General features: G+C 42.3%; 2 protein-coding genes across 2 annotated transcripts; one reads left to right on the top strand and one right to left on the bottom strand.

Moving 5' to 3' along the window:
* Nucleotides 1–11,054: 11,054 nt before the first annotated feature.
* Nucleotides 11,055–12,641, bottom strand: ch25h (cholesterol 25-hydroxylase). The gene is made up of 2 exons (XM_041973661.1): nt 12,166–12,641; nt 11,055–12,077 (listed from the first exon to the last, which is right to left on the bottom strand). Exons 1-2 carry the CDS (start codon nt 12,586–12,588, stop codon nt 11,745–11,747), a joined length of 756 nt encoding a protein of 251 aa, XP_041829595.1. The 5' UTR covers nt 12,589–12,641; the 3' UTR covers nt 11,055–11,744.
* A 2,682-nt stretch (nt 12,642–15,323) lies between these two features.
* On the top strand, nt 15,324–19,340 carry LOC121632925 (S-antigen protein-like). Its single transcript, XM_041974742.1, has 2 exons — nt 15,324–15,473; nt 18,540–19,340. Exons 1-2 carry the CDS (start codon nt 15,324–15,326, stop codon nt 19,338–19,340), a joined length of 951 nt encoding a protein of 316 aa, XP_041830676.1.
* Nucleotides 19,341–19,379: the final 39 nt, after the last annotated feature.

Below are 19,379 nucleotides of genomic sequence, written 5' to 3'. Positions count from 1 at the left end.
AGCATGCAGGCAGGCCAGCCAGTAAGGAGTTGCAGTAGTCAATGCGTGAAATGACCAGAGCCTGGACCAGGAGCTGGGCCGTGTGTTCAGTCAGGTAGGGTCTGATCCTCCTGATGTTGTAGAGAGCAAATCGGCAAGACCGGGAAACCGAGGCAACATGGTCCTTAAAGGTCAGCTGGTTGTCTACCATGACACCAAGATTCCTGGTAGAAGACGTGGGCACAAGCGTGATGGAGTCAAGCTGCACGCTTATCTGTGGCAGTAAGGAAGGATTGGCTGGAAAGACAATAAGCTCGGTCTTGGACAGATTTAGCTGAAGGTGGCGATCCTTCATTCATGCGGAGATATCAGCAACATGCTGATATTCACATTGAGACGTTTGTGTCATCAGGTGGGAAAGAAAGGAAAAGCTGAGTGTCATCTGCATAGCAGTGGTAGGAGAAGCCATGAGAGCTAATGATGCACCGAGTGAGGAGGTGTATAGTGAAAAGAGAAGAGGGCCGAGCACCGAGCCCTGAGGCACCCCTGTTTTCAGCCCATGTGATCTGGACACGCCCCCTCACCAAGATACTTTGAAGGATCTTCCTGTGAGGTAGGACATAATCCACGAGAGGACAGATCCTGAGATGCCAAGCTCCAAGAGTTTGGAGAACAGTATATGATGGTTGACCGTGTCAAAGGCAGCAGACAGGTCCAGCAGTATAAGGACTGAGGATTGACCAGTGGATCTGGCAACCCGTAGGGAATCAGTAACTGACAGGAGAGCAGTTTCAGTAGAGCGACCTTGCCTATAGCCAGACTGATATGGATCAAACAGGTTGTTGTCTTGGAGGAACTGTGAGACCTGACTGAAGACGGCACGCTCTAGTAGTTTAGACATGAATGGAAGCAGTGAGACCGGCCGGTAGTTTCCAACCTGGGCTGGGTTGAGTGTGGGTTTCTTCAGCAGCGGGGGAACCCGAGCTTGCTTGAAGGCAGAGGGAAAGACACCGGATTTAAGAGAGGAGGTGATAATATGGGTTACTGCAGGTTTGATTGGAGGTAAAATGCTCTGCAGGATGTCAGAGGGAACAGGATCAAGAGGACAGGTCGTGGGTTTTGAGTTGACTAGAAGTTTAGAGACTTGGTCCTCATTTAGAGAGTGGAAGGAGCAGAGTGAGGCACCAATAGCTGGTTTGGTAAGGCTGAGCTGGTCAGGCTCAGTGAATTGGTTACTGATGGTAGCAACCTTTTCAGTGAAGTAGGAAGCAAACATTTCTGCAGTCAGCACAGTGGAAGGCTGAGCAGGTGGTGGAGATAGAAGAGAATTAAACACCATGAACATGTCGTGTGTTGGGAGCATTGCGGGTCTTGTTCTGATAAAAGGTTTTCTTGGCCGCCTTTAGGCTGGATGTAAAAGTTTCAAGTTTTTGCTGCTACTCAGACAAGTCAGTGTGTTCTTTTGATTTGTGCCACTTTCTTTCTGCAGCCCTGAGTCCGGCTCTGTGCTCCCTTAGGACCTCTGTGAGCCATGGACTGGGAGGGTTTTGTCTGGCTGGTTTTGACACCAGAGGACAGAGTTTGTCCAGAGAGGAGGCGAGAGAGGAGCAGAGTGTTTCTGTAGCCTCATTAACAGACAGTAAGGAGAAGTCTGAGTGGGAAGGGAGGGTAGAGTAAACCTCATCAGACAGCTGTGTAGGTCTGAGGGATCTCAGGTTTCTGCGGTAGGACACCATTTTTGGAGCCGCTTGATTGACATGAGGAAGGAAGACAGAGAATTTAACCAGGAAGTGGTCTGAGAGGTGCAGCGGGGTGACGGACAGGTCAGCTGTGGAGCAGTTTCTGGTCAGTACCAAGTCAAGAGTATTGCCAGCTTTGTGTGTTGGAGGAGTCTGAACCAGTTTGAGATTGAAAGAGTAGATGAGAGCCAGAAAGTCAGTTGCTGTGGTTTGCCAATGTGAATGTTCATGTCTCCCATGACAGTTAGTGATGTGCCATCATCAGGAATGTCAGAGAGAATCATGTCCATTTCAGAGACAAACTCATCTATACTGCCACCCGGAGGCGGTAAATGACCAGAATGTATGCAGTGATGGGTGTAGAGACCTTTACTGGTGATACTCAAGTGATGAGCAGGTAGCCATAGGATGGAGAGGTAAAGTTCCACTTTGTAGAAATAAGAAAGCCCGTTCCACCTCCTCGTCCAGCTGAGCGAGGTGTTTGGGTAAATTCTGCATTGACAGAAAGGGCAGCTGGTGTAGCTGTGTTTTCTGGACAGATCCAGGTTTCAGTCAGGGCTAGGACCTGAATGTCTGAGAGATTTATCAATGAACTGATGAATTCTGTTTTGTTCACTGCAGACTGACAGTTCCAGAGACCGAAGGTAACAGAGGATGTGGCAGACGTGCATGCCATTGGAGAGGACAGGTTTTGTGGATTGCAGTGTCTATGGGAGACATGTCTTGGTCTGTACCCGTATCTGACAGGGATGGGTTTGAAGCACATTGTGCGTTAATATAGTTGTGAGGAGGTTTAAGCTCGTGCCTTTGCTCGGTGGACTCGCACAGGTAGACTCGCAGGTCTTTACCCTCAGTGGTCTTAACCCGACGTGGGCTGACGCTTCAGTGCACCATGTGTGGTAAAGTACCTGGAGCTGACACAGCTGAGCTCACTTTGTTTGATTGCACCCGGCTGAAACCGCCTCTATCTGCTTTGCCCTGAGCAGTACACAGTGGGTGTGACCCGCGTCACGGCCTCAACTGGTTGAAGAGAGAAGGTGCTAACGACAGAGCCCCACACCAGCAATGTAGACAATAACCCGAAACCAAGACAGAAACTCAAGCAGTAACTCACCTAACTGACTGTACCAACCCTGACTGAAATCAGTGCTTGTTCTACCAGATAATGTCAGGTACTATCAGGTACTACCAGATAATATCGGGTACTATCAGGTAATATCAGGTACTACCAGGTACTACCAGATAATATCAGGTACTATCAGATAATATCAGGTACTATCATGTACTACCAGATAATATCAGGTGCTACCACATAATATCAGGTACTATCATGTACTACCAGATAATATCAGGTGCTACCACATAATATCAGGTACTATCATGTACTACCAGATAATATCAGCTCTTATTAGGTACTACCAGATAATATCAGGAACTATCAAGTACTACCAGATCATATCAGGTAATATCAGGTACTATCATGTACTTTCAGGTAATATCTCTTACTATCAGGTACTACCAGATAGTATCAGATACTACCAGATAATATCAGGTACTATCAGGTAATATCAGGTACTACCAGGTACTACCAGATAATATCACATACCATCATGTACTACCAGATAATATCACATACCATCATGTACTACCAGATAATATCAGGTACTACTAAGTAATATCAGGTACAATCATGTACTAACATGTAACATGTAAGACTGGGTGATTAATGGAATTGCTCTGCTGCAGACTCCTCCCACTCATACAGACTCCTCCCACTCATGCAGACTCCTCCCACAACCCCAGCAGCTTTGGTTTTATTCAACGTGAGTTGCAAACACCTTTCAAGTTATTGGCTGGACACACGGGAGGCAATGTTGCTCATCCTCCATCATTTTCTAGGGAACTTGCGCGATGAGGCAAAAATCTCCTCATCGTAGTTTTTTGTTATAATTAGACATAAAAAAAAAAAAACAAATCAAACAAAAAATAACAACTAAATCATTTTTAAAGGATCAAAGAGTAATTGATCTTTTTTTTGCTTTCACTTTGACATGCTAGGTAGAAAAGCAAGTTTTCTTCTTCAAGGACCACTGAAGGGCTCATGTTTGCAGTTTCTTTTCTATGAAAGTTGCAGCAGCTACTTTCCTCGCTGAGCAGCACCTGTTATTCTAAGAACAACCAGCAGATGGCAGCATCGCATCATCAGAGGAGCAGCAGCCTGCTGCTTGTTGACTGTTTAAGAGCTCAGTGAGGAAATGTACTCAGACCTCTTTGCCTCTTCCTGGTGGTTCGAAGCTGGAATATAATTCTTTACAAGCAGCAGCCTCCGGTGGGGAAAAGTAAGCCTATGCGAAAGTGCAAAAAGTTGCAGTTCATCCTCACCGACTAGGGGCTGATGCAGCCATTTTCTTTGATAAACTCTTGTACATCTCAAGTAAACCATCATTTTTACATTTTATCAACACATATAATCTTGCGTAACTGTAACCAGTAACACGGCATCTACCCCGCCAAGGCTGAGGTTATATCTGCCAAGAAACTGGAGTCATTATCAATGAATAGGAATTAGTAGAGGGTGACGCTGGATAAACTGGGCCACTTCATGGTAAATCAGTTAGAAAACAAAAGAGAAGCATTGAGTAACAATGAATTCTGGTTTGAGATCGTTTTCAATGTGCTGAATTTATATATAATATAATTGTTTGGAGAACAGCAGTGTCCATAAAGGTTATGAACAGAATCGGTGACAGAGGGCAGCCTTGGTGGAGTCCAACCTGCACTGGAAACGATTCTGATTTACTGCCGGCAATGTGGACCAAGCTCTGACACCGGTCGTACAGGGACCGGACAGCTCGTACAAGCGGGTCCGGCATTCCGTACTCCCGGAGTACCCCCCACAGGAGTCCCTGGGGAACACGGTCGAATGCCTTCTCCAAATCCACAAAACACATGTAGACTGGTTGGGCAAACTCCCATGTCCCCTCAAAAACCCTGAAGAGGGTGTAGAGCTGGTCCACTGTTCCACGACCAGGACGAAAACCACACTGCTCCTCCTCAATCCGAGGTTCAACTATCCGACGGACTCTCCTCTCCAGCACCCCTGAATAGACATTACCGGGGAGGCTGAGGAGTGTGATCCCCCTGTAGTTGGAGCACACCCTGGGGGGACCACCACCCCAGTCTGCCAGTCCAGGGGAACTGTCCCTGATGTCCCCACAGCATCCAGAGCCTTAAGGAACTCTGGGTGGACCTCATCCACCTCATCGATTTATCTTCAGTAAATATTTATCACTAATTCAGTTTCAAGTTCTGCGATTTTTGTGGGTTTTTCTTCTTTTAACAGAAAGAAGCCAACTCTTTGTTCATGTCTGTAGGTCAGGGAGGTAAAAGTGGTTCCTGCCATCTGGTCTGCACCAGGCAGGAATTTAACCTTCATCCAAACCCTTCAGGAAGGAAAAAGCACCATTTCCATCCACACTGACCCTTAAAACGCCCAGCTAGTCCTTCTTCTAATGTAAGACCCCGTATAGAGTAACTTCCTGGACACCAAACCGGCTGGTTCCGGTTCTGAATCATGGTTTCATTTCTCATTGTTGAGTTTTTATCTGGATATTGATCAGGAGTTTCCCAGAATCTGTCCGCTGGAAATAAAACAAACATCAGACAGGAAGTTGTTTCATCACAGCACACACACACACACACGCGGGCGCACACACACACACACGTCTTTAAACAGTTCTGCTTTCTAAATCTGGTCTAAAGCTAGATCCTGAAAGTGGCTTTCCCCGCGTGGTTTCCGTGATGACGTCCATCTTTCTAACCACTTCCTGTCTGACACAAGGCATCCAGCAGCCTCGCCCAAAAACACGTCACCAGCTGCTTGTTTCACTCGTTTTTCTTCACGTTTTACCGCAGATGATCACCTTAGTTGTAATAATCAGTTCAATATTTCATAAAATCGAGACCTAAAAGGTCTCATGTGTGCCCCCTTTTCCTGGTCAGCGCTCCTGCCTGGCCCCCATCAGAGCTTTTCTAGACCCGCCCCTGCATAGCTGAAGTATAAAGCCTGACTGCGAGGAGGTCACGCTGGCGTCGGCTGCGCTGTAACCGACCGCACGCAGACGCCGCGCGAGTGCAAATCCGCCTTGACGGTCAGTTAGCAGCGGCGCTGACTCAGGCCCCTCCCCCATCCAGCAGCTCTCAGACCCTGAGCTGTTCAGTCGGATCCCGTCCGGGCTCAGCGTCAGATGTTAACAGCTACTGATGAAGCGTGTGGAGGAAAACATTCAGCGTACATATGGGGGGTGCCGTTGGAGGTACTGCTCAGGGGTCATACTGCTAATGCTAGGCTAGCAAAGACTGACGTCACCGCCAAATTGTGGAGCAGGTATTAGGTATTCAGATGAGCCCTCTGACCCTCCTCTGTGCAGCGTGCCATCGTTTTTGCCGCCCTGCTATCCAGACGGCCGTTCTGGTTGAAGGGAAGATGCCTACGTGGAACCGGAGATCCCAGCACAAGGCTCCCTGGAACCTGTTACAGAACGTGGGGCCTTTGACAGCCTTTATTGTGGAAAACAGTGAGATCACCACTTCTGATGAGATTTTTCTATTTCTTTTTCTACTGTTTTGCTTTGAAATGCAGGAGATCAGCGAACCGGACTGTGTTGGGGGTCCGAGTCACCATTCCCAGCTCCCTCCACTGTCCTGTTTGTCTCCATGTTTGTCCTGTGATAGACAGATGACCTGTCCAGGTGTACTTCACATCTACTGATAGTTAGAATAAGCTCCGCCCCCTCAGAAACCTGGATAAAGTGAACATGGAGAATGAAGGAATCTGTGTGTAAACTTTTCCTGATCCTTGTGGATCACCTGGATCTGCTGCTCTGACAGGAGTAATCCTCAGAGAGTGAGAAATATTTGACGTCATCATCATCATCATCATCATCAGCCTGGTCCTGCCGTGACTTGTAATCAGTGCCATGAATCATGTCTGTGGTTCAGGAATGTCTTTATGGGAACCGTGGAGAAACCGGAGCCAGGACCAGGCAGGTGGAGGCGAGCTGCTGCAGGTCCAGCTGATGAAACATGATCCATCACACATCCAGCCCCCACACAGACCCAGGATCCAGATCTGACCTTCAGGATTTAGATCTGACCTTCAGGATCCAGATCCAGGCCAAATGCACAGAGAGACCGATTGATTAATTTGAGTCTGGATCTAGGATCAGGTTCTGGGACGAGTAGAGGAATCTGGATCTGAGTCTGGATCTGGGATCAGGTTCTGGGACGAGTAGAGGAATCTGGATCTGAGTCTGGATCTGGGATCAGGTTCTGGGACGAGTAGAGGAATCTGGTTTTGGAAGAAGGTACAACACACAACAACTAGAGATAAAAAGATGAAGAAAACGGTGAAAACAATGAATAAAAAAGTAAATAGAAAGAATGAAGAAAGACTAGAGAAACTGACACCGAAATTAGAAACACAGAGACCTCCCAGCAGGTCTGTGGACATCCTGGACATCCTGCTAGTGGAGCAGGGTACCTTTTTATGGACCAGGGGAACCATGGGTCCGGGTCCTGGTGGCAGCAGGATGGGGGTCTGGATAGATCTGGACTGATTATTTGGGTGGTTGGTGAAGTCTCTGTTCTGTATCTGCTATAACACTAATTAAGGGAACTAACCTGGACCAGACCAGGTCCTCTACCTCTGTTTGTCTTTTCTGCCGGTGTATCTGATCATTTCCGCCTGATTTCCTCTTTCTGGGAATTCCAGCAGCAAGTGTCCTTGACGGCAGCATGACTCAGTTCCTGAGTTTAATTCCTTTCCTTGGAAGTTCCTCCTGGCCTCCGGCTGACCTGCGGCGGGAGTGTTGGAGGTTTTCCAGGACCGCCTCCCTCCATGTGTCATGACCAGTGGAGTGTGAGGGAAATTCTCCTCCTCTGACTCAGATAAGAGACCGTAGAGAGAGAGAGAGAGAGAGGCTGTAGGCGCGGACTGGCAGCCATGTTTCCGTCAGCCTGTCCCAGAACAGCTGATGCTACACGTAGCTTCAGCAGGTATGAGTGAGGAGAGGATGAATGATGGATGCACCACGTAAAGCGCTTCCTTAATCTAATCCATTATTATTATTATTATAGAAGTAAAATGAGTGAAGGCTGGAAGTGATGTCATTTCCTCCATGAGGCCAGCTTCCTGTTTTCCAGTGAAATGACTGAGATGTTAATCTGGAAAGTTTCTGTCTTTGATTTGGTTGTGGGTCAGTAAACTAAGCAGCCCTGTGATTGGCTGCAGCGTTTCCTCTGATCTGATTTAATTCTGTTACCCGACCTGTACACACACACACACACACACACACACACGCGCACACACACACACACACACACACGCACACACACACACACACACACACACACACACACACACACACACACAATTCACACTTAGCTTTGAAATAAAATAAAACAAACAAATAAAAAACAAACAAGCAACAAGAAGAAACCTGGACCCAAAACACTGGACCCTGGAGGTGGTGCAGGGTCTGCAGGCCTGGTTGTAGATCATAAAACACAGACTGAGGATGAGGGTGATGAAGATGATGAGGGTGAACTGGACCGGACCCGCAGGTTTGGACTGGACCTGCTTAAGGAGCTTCTGTGATGTGGAAGTGGATGTAGAGGGTCTGGACTTTCCTCTGGTGGAGCCATTTAAAGAGGGAGGATGAAGAACTGGAGGTCTGGAGGTCTCCACATGGATGCTGGACATCTGGAGGTTAAAGGAGCAGAAACAGAAGTAAACGCTGTGGTAAATATCTGATGTTTGAAATTAGTTGTCTAAGTAAAAACCTTCTGAATGGAAAAATTTCTGAGTCTGATTTTATCCAAGTTCAAAGCATACAGCTGCAGCACTGTGAGCATGTGCAGAAACACAGCAAGACTCTGGTCAGTAGGTCCAAACCTGCTCACAGCAAAACCAAAATATCCCCTTAACACAGAAACCCAACCAGCCACATCCAGATGCTCGGCTCAGAATCTGCTGGAAACATCATGAAAACATGGATCCATCCTGCCTTGGATCAGCGCTTCAGGCTGCTGCTGGTGTAATGGTGGGGGGAGATTTTCTTGGTCCACTTTGGGCCCCTTAGTACCAACGTGGCCTGGTTTAACCAGCACAGCCTACCTGAGTATTGTTGCTGACCATGTCCATCCCTTTATGACCACAGTGGAGCATCTTCTGATGCTACTTCCAGCAGGATAATGCACCATGTCACAAAGCTCAGATCATCTCCACCTGCTTTCTAGAACATGACGAAGAGTTCACTGGACTCCAAAAAGGGAGCTGAAATGAGAGTTTGACAACTCGTCTTTTCTAAAGTCTGGACGTGTTTCTTGTTCTAGGAAATCTTACCAAGTATAACTTCTTACTGCTCGGGCGGATCATTCCGAGGTTTCTGGTCTGAATTTAACAGAAATTCAAATTTCAAAATGAGTTTTTATGTTTTCGTGAAGCGCTTTGAACTGTCTAGTAGACCTGCAGGGATTTCTTTGGTGGACTAATGTACAGTGTGTGCAGAATTATTAGGCAAATGAGTATTTTGACCACATCATCCTCTTTATGCATGTTGTTCTACTCCAACCGGTACAGGCTTGAAAGCCTACTACCAATTAAGCATATCAGGTGATGTGCATCTCTGTAATAAGAAGGGGTGTGGTCTAATGACATCAACACCCTATATCAGGTGTGCATAATTATTAGGCAACTTCCATTCCTTTGGCAAAATGGGTCAGAAGAGAGATTTGACGGACTCTGAAAAGTCAAAAATAGTGAGATGTCTTGCAGAGGGATGCAGCATTCTTAAAATTGCCAAGCTTTTGAGGCGTGATCATCGAACAATCAAGCGTTTCATTCAAAATAGTCAACAGGGTCGCAAGAAGCGTGTTGAAAAAACAAGGCGCAAAATAACTGCCCATGAACTGAGGAAAATCAAGCGTGAAGCTGCCAAGATGCCATTGGCCACCAGTTCTGTCATATTTCAGAGCTGCAACATCACTGGAGTGCCAAGAAGCACAAGGTGTGCAATACTCAGGGACATGGCCAAGGTAAGGAAGGCTGAAAAACGACCACCACTGAACATGACACACAAGATAAAACGTCAAGACTGGGCCAAGAAATATCATAAGACTGATTTTTCTAAGGTTTTATGGACTGATGAAATGAGAGTGAGTCTTGATGGGCCAGATGGATGGGCCCGTGGCTGGATCAGTACAGGGCAGAGAGCTCCACTCCGACTCAGACGCCAGCAAGGTGGAGGTGGGGTACTGGTATGGGCTGGTATCATCAAAGATGAGCTTGTGGGACCTTTTCGGGTTGAGGATGGAGTCAAGCTCAACTCCCAGTACTACTGCCAGTTTCTGGAAGACACCTTCTTCAAGCAGTGGTACAAGAAGAAGTCAGCATCGTTCAAGAAAAACATGATTTTCATGCAGGACAATGCTCCATCACACGCATCCAAGTACTCCACCGCGTGGCTGGCCAGAAAAGGTCTAAAAGAAGAAAAAATAATGACATGGCCTCCTTGTTCACCTGATCTTAACCCCATAGAGAACCTGTGGTCCCTCATCAAATGTGAGATCTACAGGGAGGGAAAACAGTACACCTCTCTGAACAGGGTCTGGGAGGCTGTGGTTGCTGCTGCACGCAATGTTGATCGTGAACAGATCAAGACACTGACAGAATCTATGGATGGCAGGCTTTTGAGTGTCCTCGCAAAGAAAGGTGGTTATAGTGGTCACTGATTTGTTTTTGTTTTGTTTTTGAATGCCAGAAATGTATATTTGTAAATTTTGAGTTGTTATATTGGTTTCCCTGGTGAAAATCAATAAGTGAAATGGGTATATATTTGGTTTTTGTTAAGTTGCCTAATAATTATGCACAGTAATAGTCACCTGCACACACAGATATCCTCCTAAGATACTAAAACTAAAAAAGCCCCACTCCAACTTCCAAGAATATTCAGCTTTGATATTTATGAGTCTTTTGTGTTCATTGCGAACATAGTTGTTGTTCTATAATAAAATTAATCCTCAAAAATACAACTTGCCTAATAATTCTGCACAGCCTGTAGTCCTGCTTCTCCTGAGACTCACAGCTCCAGTAAATACGCTCACTGTTTCTACTTTATTTCTGGAGAGAAAATGATCAGAAAGGAAATGTTCAGCTCCTTCCATCTCAGACTCAGAATGAAAATCCGTTTGTCTGGAAACTCGGATCTGTTCCTCATGTTGGATCTGCTGTTTCAGCCGAGAACTAAAGAAAGAAAACGTCAACAAGATTCTCTTTTTTCCTCTTCGGAAACTTTATTTAGTCTCTTTATAGTTAACAAAACAAAACATCCACATTTCAGTCACTTTGTTTCCTCCCAATAGAAACTTCCATAAAACTCCCCACTCACACTCCTGCTCCTCAACACCTTCACTCCCTCTCACTTTGCATCCATCCATCCATCATCCATCCATCCATCCATCCATCCATCCATCATCCATCCATCCATCCATCCATCATCCATCCATCCATCCATCCATCCATAATCCATCCATCCATCCTCATATATAACATGTATAACATATCATATCTGTGGCTGTTGGTGGATCCGGACCTCTTCGATCCATTTTCAGGTCGGATCAGTTCAGTATGAACCAGGTTCTGACTCTTCCAACTCGGAATGATCCATCATGGCTGCACCAAATCCATTTTCCTTTAACTCTGAATCCGATTCTCCGGACTTTCTTGTTTCAATGGTGCGACTCGTTGAAAACAATAAAACTAGAAAATCTTCATTAACGTAGAAAATTTAACTCCTCATTAAAAACGTCATACAGAGAAAAATAAATATTCAGATTAAATATTAGAACACAGTCCAGGTCTGTTGTTCCACTTCATCATCATCACTTCATGAAGCTTTCAGGGTTCTTAAACGCCTCCAGAGTTCTATGTCCTCCATGGAGGTGTGTTCAGGTGCTGTGGGGGTCTCAGTCCTGTGTGACCAGTGTCCCGGCCAGCCGGTCCCAGTGGGTGAAGTACGGGGCGAAGTTGCACCTGGACTTGAGGTGGTGGAGGTCGTGGTGGCGGGCGCCGCCGTACAGGCCGAGCGGCACCAGGCGGTGGGTGGCCCAGGGCAGGTCGTAGCCGCAGTGGTCCTCCACCGACAACCAGATATTGACCAGGAAGAAGGCCAGCTCGGTGAGCGGGTGGCAGCCCAACAGAACCGGGTTGGCGGCGGCAAAGAGCCCCAGGCTGAGGGTCTCCCAGACCCCCGAGTACTCTGCAGTCAGGGCAGAGGTGGAGGTGTAGGTGTGGTGCACCTGTAAGAGGAAGCATATTAAAAATCAGTCTCAGGTTTATTCAGGTTGATGAAGACGAGGAAACTCCACCTTCATCTCTGGTACCGACCTTGTGGAAGTTGCGGTAGAGCCAGGGAACCTTGTGGTGTGCCAAGTGCCAGACGAAGCTCTGAAAGTCGAAGAGCAGCAGGCAGACCAGGACCTGGAGCAGCAGTGTGGGCAGAGCCGGGGCCTGGTCAGGCATCCGGACTGGTCTCAGGTACCAGTGCAGCACAGTGAGTGGGAAGATGAAGATTAGGTGGTTGTAGGTGGTCCGAGCCACGCAGCTCCGCACCGAGGCCCAGGTCACGGAGCTCTGAGGCTGCAGCTTGTACTTGCGCACCAGGGCCCACCTGGAGGCCAGCACGTCCAGCAGCAGGAAGGGCAGGCAGAAGGACAGGTAGGCGGACAACGAGAAGAGGACGGGAAAGAAAGGCGAGTGTAGGAGGGAGGCACGTCCCAGGACGGCATTCCAGAGAGGCTGCAGCAGCATAATTCCATGAATCAGCTCTGATCAGTGGGAAAACGTGAGGGTTTCAGGCTCTGACTTGGAGCTCTGCTGCATTTTCATTATTACACACGCTTTTATGGTGTGTGGGTGTGACATCAGCACATTCCTCTGAGATCACACGCCTCCACGCCCTTATATGGACACTTCCTGCTGCTGAAATGGAAAGTGTCTGCAAGTTGAGACAGAAGTTCCAAGGAAACACGAGAGAGCTTCGGCTTTTCACTTTCACAACGTCTGCAAAAAAAAAACGGAAACGGAGTCCGGTCCAGAACCAGAGCTAGACACTAGACACTAGAACCGAAACCAAAACCATAACCATAACCATAACCATAACCATACACCACAACTAAAACCAGAACCAGAACCAAAACCAGAATCAGAACCATACGTCCGACACTAGAATAATCTTGCTGTTCACCTACAAGGCCATCCGTCACCTCGCTCCTCCCCACCTTTCTGATCTCCTCCATGTCTCCATACCAGTCCGTTCCCTCAGATCCTCCATCCACTTCACCGTCCCCCCAGCCCGCCTTGTTACCATGGGAACAGAGCTTTCAGCTGCTCTGCTCCTCATCTCTGGACATCCCTCCCCCCAGACCTCCGTAACTCTGATTCTATACAACTGTTCAAATCCAAACTCAAACACATCTGTTCAAACTGGTAAACTCGCTGTAATATTTCACACTGCTTTTATTATTTTTATGTATCCGTTAATTTATGAATGTATTTATTGGTTTGTTTTACTCTTGTTTTATCCTGTAAGGTGACCTTGAGTGTCAAGAAAGGCGCCAGCAAATAAAATGTATTATTATTATTATTATTATTGTTATTATTATTATTATTTTTTTTTTATTATTATTGTTATTATTATTGTTATTATTATTATTATTATTATTATTATTGTTATTATTATTATTATTATTATTATTATTATTATTATTGTTATTATTATTATTATTATTATTATTTTTATTATTATTATTATTATTATTATTATTATTATTATTATTATTATTGTTGTTATTATTATTATTATTATTATTATTATTGTTATTATTATTATTATTATTATTATTATTATTGTTATTATTATTATTATTATTATTATTATTATTATTTATATTATTATTATTATTATTATTATTATTATTATTATTGTTATTATTATTATTATTATTATTATTATTATTATTATTATTATTATTATTATTATTATTATTATTGTTATTATTATTATTATTATTATTATTGTTATTATTATTATTATTATTATTATTATTGTTATTATTATTATTATTATTATTATTATTATTTATATTATTATTATTATTATTATTATTATTTTTATTGTTATTATTATTATTATTATTATTATTATTATTATTATTATTATTATTATTGTTATTATTATTATTATTATTATTATTATTATTATTATTATTATTGTTATTATTATTATTATTATTATTGTTATTATTATTATTATTATTATTATTATTGTTATTATTATTATTATTATTATTATTGTTATTATTATTATTATTATTATTATTGTTATTATTATTATTATTATTATTATTATTATTGTTATTATTATTATTATTATTATTATTTATATTATTATTATTATTACTGTTATTATTATTATTATTATTATTATTATTATTATTATCATAATTATTATTGTTATTATTATTATTATTATTGTTATTATTATTATTATTATTATTATTATTTATATTATTATTATTATTACTGTTATTATTATTGTTATTATTATTATCATTATTGCTATTATCATTATTGTTATTATTATTATTATTATTATTATTATTGTTATTATTATTATTGTTATTATTATTATTATTATTTATATCATTATCATTATTATTATTGTTATTATTATTATTATTATTATTATTGTTATTATTATTATCATTGTTGTTATTATTATTATTATTATTATTATTATTATTATTGTTATTATTATTATCATTATTGCTATTATCATTATTGTTATTATTATTATTATTATTATTATCATAATTATTATTATTATTATTATTGTTATTATTATTATTATTATTGGTATTATTATTATTATTATTATTATTATTATCATTATTATTATTATCATCATTACTATTATTATTATTATTATTATTGTTATTATTATTATTATTATTATTATTATTATTATTATTAGTATTGTTATCATTATTATCATTATTATTATTGTTATTATTGTTGTTATTACTGTATAACTCATGCCATTGTAAATATTATAGTTTACAGATAATAATATATATAACTACTGTACATAATATTACTATATTGGTGTTATTATTATTATTACTGTTAGAATGAGTATCAGTACTACACATCTTCATGATAATCATGTCTACATGTAAATACTGATTACTATTGTTGTTATTATCACTAGTCTCACTATAAGATTACGTAATAGCTTATAGTTATCAGTAATCAATGTGATCAATGGCTGCTGGGATCCGTTTGCTCTTCCTCCCTCTTTTTGGGTTTTCTTTTTCTCTGTTGTCATTGTTGTTTTTAATTTTACATTCTGTTCAAATCAATCAATCAATCAATCAATCAATCAAGTATGTATTTGTCTGTCCTAAATCCAGAATTAGCTGTTTATGTTCAGGTTGATCAGGTTGAACATAGGATAGGGGTTAGGGTTAGGGATTAGGGCCTTCATGGATCCCAGAACCACTTCCATCCCTTACACCTGGACCAGGATCAAAATCACATCTTCAGACCTCAGCTGCTTGGTGACATCTGCTGGTTCCTCCTGGTCCTGCAGCCTCCCTGGACGGGTTCCTGAAGGTCAGTGTGTTTGCGGAGGGGTGAGGGAAAGTCTATAGGAGCCGCCGTCCACAAACTAGTTCACATCTTCATCCAGGTTTCCACTTTGCCTCAGACCATTTTAAATGAGCTTTGGTCCAGAGAAGACGGAAGAAGCTGGTTCTGGATCCTGTTCACATCTGGCTTCTTCTCTGCATGATGGAGCTTTAACCTGCATTTGTGGGTTTCAGGGTGAACTGTGTTCACAGACAGTGGTTTCTGGAAGTCTTCCTGAGTCCATGCAGTGGTTTCCAGTAGAGAATCATGTCTGCTTTTAATGCAGAAGATCACCAGCATCCAGCATGGTGTTGTAGAAAAATGACCAAGAGTCTGGAATGAGTAAAAGTATATAAGGTTTATTTACAGAAGTACTGAATAAAGAATTACTTGCAAGTAAGGAGAGTGGTGGTCGGGAGAGACTGATGATTCATCAGAGAGAAACAGTTTTATTCAGCTGGTCTCCAGCTGAAGGTCAAACAGTAAAATAATAAATGAGGAATAGAAGACTGAGAATAGAAAACCCACAAACCACAACAAGCTGATATCCAAACAACTATTGCTATCTAGCAGGTGGAAAACCAGCCTCAACTCTGTCATATCAGAGCTCTGGGAGAAAGTGGTCAGTCTGACCTCACACACACACACACACACACACACACACACACACACATACACACACACACACACACACACACACACACACACACACACAATGAAAACTGTAACTTAAGTATTCTGTAGAATGAGAACACACAATATGAAAATGTAAAAGTGGATTAACAATATTAAATTAATAAAGAAACTGAATATACATGTTAATTTTATATGAGTATATATGAGTGATTACCGTATGCAGCTAAATTTCTTTGACAATGGTCCCATGCACACAGAGATTCCTCCTGATTCTCTGAATCTTCTGATGATATTCTACACTTTAGATGGAGGACCTTCAAAGTCTGAGGAACACTTTTCTGAAACTGTTCCACAGTTTTAGATCCAGTTTGTCTCAGATTGGTGAAAAGACTCAAATTCACCCAAACAATAAGAAAAAATTCTAATGATTTAATTCCCCTTAAAATTAGTTTTAAGGTCATAATGTTTGTTTGAAATTTCAACCAATTATACAAAATAACAACAACAATAATAATAATAATAATAACAACAATAATAATAATAATAATAATAATAAAAAAAATAATAATAATAACAATAATAATAATAATAATAATAATAATAATAATAAATAATAATAATAATAATAACAATAATAATAATAATAAAATAATAATAATAATAATAATAACAATAATAATAATAATAAAATAATAATAATAATAATAACAACAACAACAACAACAACAACAACAACAATAATAATAATAATAACAATAATAATAATAATAACAATAATAATAATAACAATAATAATAATAATAATAATAATAACAATAAAATAATAATAATAACAACAACAACAACAACAACAACAACAACAATAATAATAATAATAATAATAATAACAATAATAATAATAATAATAATAGCATCTGGTAAAGAAGGTGGCATTTCAAGGTGATTTATGTATATGAAGATGAAACCCAGAGTTATTTGTTTAACTTGTTCGGATGTGTTTTATTTGCATCCCGGTAGCTGCAGACGTTCTTCCAGGGGTCCGATACATAACAAGTAGAACATTACACCAAAAACTACGAGCAAACGTAAACGTTTTCAACGTACACCACTGAACTGATGCACCAGAAGTCAGCAGGATGGCCAATCAGGACATCTTCCTGCTTCATTCCTACTTCCTGTTTACGCTCTGTTTTTGTTTCTGATGTAACTTAATGACACAAAGAAAAAGATAAAAGCTGAAGCTGTGATCTGAGTGTGATTCTTAACTGGAACGCCCACCTGCTGAAACGGCTGCAAGGAGTTATTTTCATTATTAATAAGATTATTTCTGTTGTTATTCATAGTAATGAAATATTATAAAATGATATGTCGTATTATAATCAGGCTGCAGCTTCCCGGCGACCCTGAACTGGACTAACCGGAACAGAAAATGGGTGGATGGATCAGGATATATCATTTAAAACAACACATTGTTGTTGTTATCATCAGGAATGAATCGGCTCCTGTGATTGGTCGTCTCATCGAGGTTTTATCATGAGGAGTTTAAACACATTTAGTCAGATAAATAACCTGATCAGCGCTCCACATGGGACCTCCCAACTGCCTGAACGCACCACAGGCTTTCATTGGCTGGAAGTCTCTACTTCACATGACTCCAGACGGGTCAGTGAAGGCATCGTGGTGATAGTTTCAGTTTCATTTCTTTCAGTTTGGTTTCTGAGCCGCAGAGAAGAATCCTCCTCATCCTCATCTTCAGTTTGTTCTCTCTACATCAACAAGAAAGAGCCACTGATTTCCTGCGGCTTTTGAACGTCTCAGCATGAGGTCAGTTTGCTTCGGTCATTGTCCTGATGAAATTAACTTTTATTATTGTTATGTACAATGTAGTGATAGTATTTTTTACAACATCAACTAATAAAAAGAAGCATCTGTAGTGAAAACCACCTCTTTGTCCCTGAATGCCTCGTGTTGTGTTGATGTCTCTTGTAAATGGAACCACTGTTGAAGATCAAACCATTCTAACTGTGAGCTGGGGGAGGACGTGGCTGTCAGAGCTGCTTCCTGTCTGGCGTTCCTCCTTCTGTCAGTTTTTCTGAAGACTTTATGCAAAGCATTCTGGGAAACGTAGGCTAGCAAACCAGTCGCCCCCTGCTGGACAACATGAAGAATTCAGGATAAACAGGATAAGGCAAATTTATTTGCACAGCATATTTCATGTACAAGACAATTCAAAGCACTTTACATGAAACATAAAAGCATCACAGCGGAAGCAGGAAGCATTAATAAGTACATTCAAAACAAACTCTTAACTCTTCTACTCGTCAGAATGACTTAGAAGGATTTGTCCAGCTCTTTGGCTCAACTCAGCACTGAAGAAGAACTTACGCCCAAGATGACATTGCGGGATGAAGTCGTGATCTCATATTTAAACATAGAACTTACCAAAAAAAAAAAGCACTGGCCCCGACACAGACCATGACACCGGCCCCGACAAGGACCATGACACAGGCCCCGACACAGACCATGACACAGGCCCCGACACAGACCATGACACAGGCCCCGACAAGGACCATGACACAGGCCCCGACACAGACCATGACACAGGCCCCGACACAGACCATGACACAGGCCCCGACACAGACCATGACACAGGCCCCGACACAGACCATGACACAGGCCCCGACAAGGACCATGACACAGGCCCCGACACAGACCATGACACCGGCCCCGACACAGACCATGACACAGGCCCCGACAAGGACCATGACACAGGCCCCGACACAGACCATGACACAGGCCCCGACAAGGACCATGACACAGGCTCCGACACCGACCATGACACAGGCCCCGACAAGGACCATGACACAGGCCCCGACAAGGACCATGACACAGACCCCGACAAGGACCATGACACAGGCCCCGACAAGGACCATGACACAGGCCCCGACACAGACCATGACACAGGCCCCGACACAGACCATGACACAGGCCCCGACAAGGACCATGACACAGACCCCGACAAGGACCATGACACAGGCCCCGACAAGGACCATGACACAGGCCCCGACACAGACCATGACACAGGCCCCGACAAGGACCATGACACAGGCCCCGAAAATACCCATGACACAGGCCCCGACACGGACCACGACACGGGCCCCGACACAGGCCTCAGGGGTCGCCACACATATTGTTGCCAGATTGTCAGTGATCCCAGTTCTGAGGACTGGTTATAAGTTGTATAAGGAAATATAAGAGGGCCAATATCTGATAAT

Source organism: Melanotaenia boesemani, chromosome 21 (assembly GCF_017639745.1).
Source record: "Melanotaenia boesemani isolate fMelBoe1 chromosome 21, fMelBoe1.pri, whole genome shotgun sequence".
In the NCBI taxonomy this organism is placed as follows: Eukaryota; Metazoa; Chordata; class Actinopteri; order Atheriniformes; family Melanotaeniidae; genus Melanotaenia; species Melanotaenia boesemani.
The sequence above is the reverse complement of the archived record's forward strand: the minus strand, read 5'-3'. Positions and strand labels throughout refer to the sequence as shown.

Coding starts and splice junctions, on each gene's coding strand:
- LOC121632925 (XM_041974742.1), top strand. CDS start 15,324: ATGGATCCCAGAACCACTTCCATCCCTTACACCTGGACCAGGATCAAA. Junction 15,474..18,539: donor GTCAGTGTGTTTGCGGAGGG/GTGAGGGAAAGT, acceptor ATTTAAACATAG/AACTTACCAAAAAAAAAAAG.
- ch25h (XM_041973661.1), bottom strand. CDS start 12,588: ATGCTGCTGCAGCCTCTCTGGAATGCCGTCCTGGGACGTGCCTCCCTC. Junction 12,078..12,165: donor TCTACCGCAACTTCCACAAG/GTCGGTACCAGA, acceptor TTCCTCTTACAG/GTGCACCACACCTACACCTC.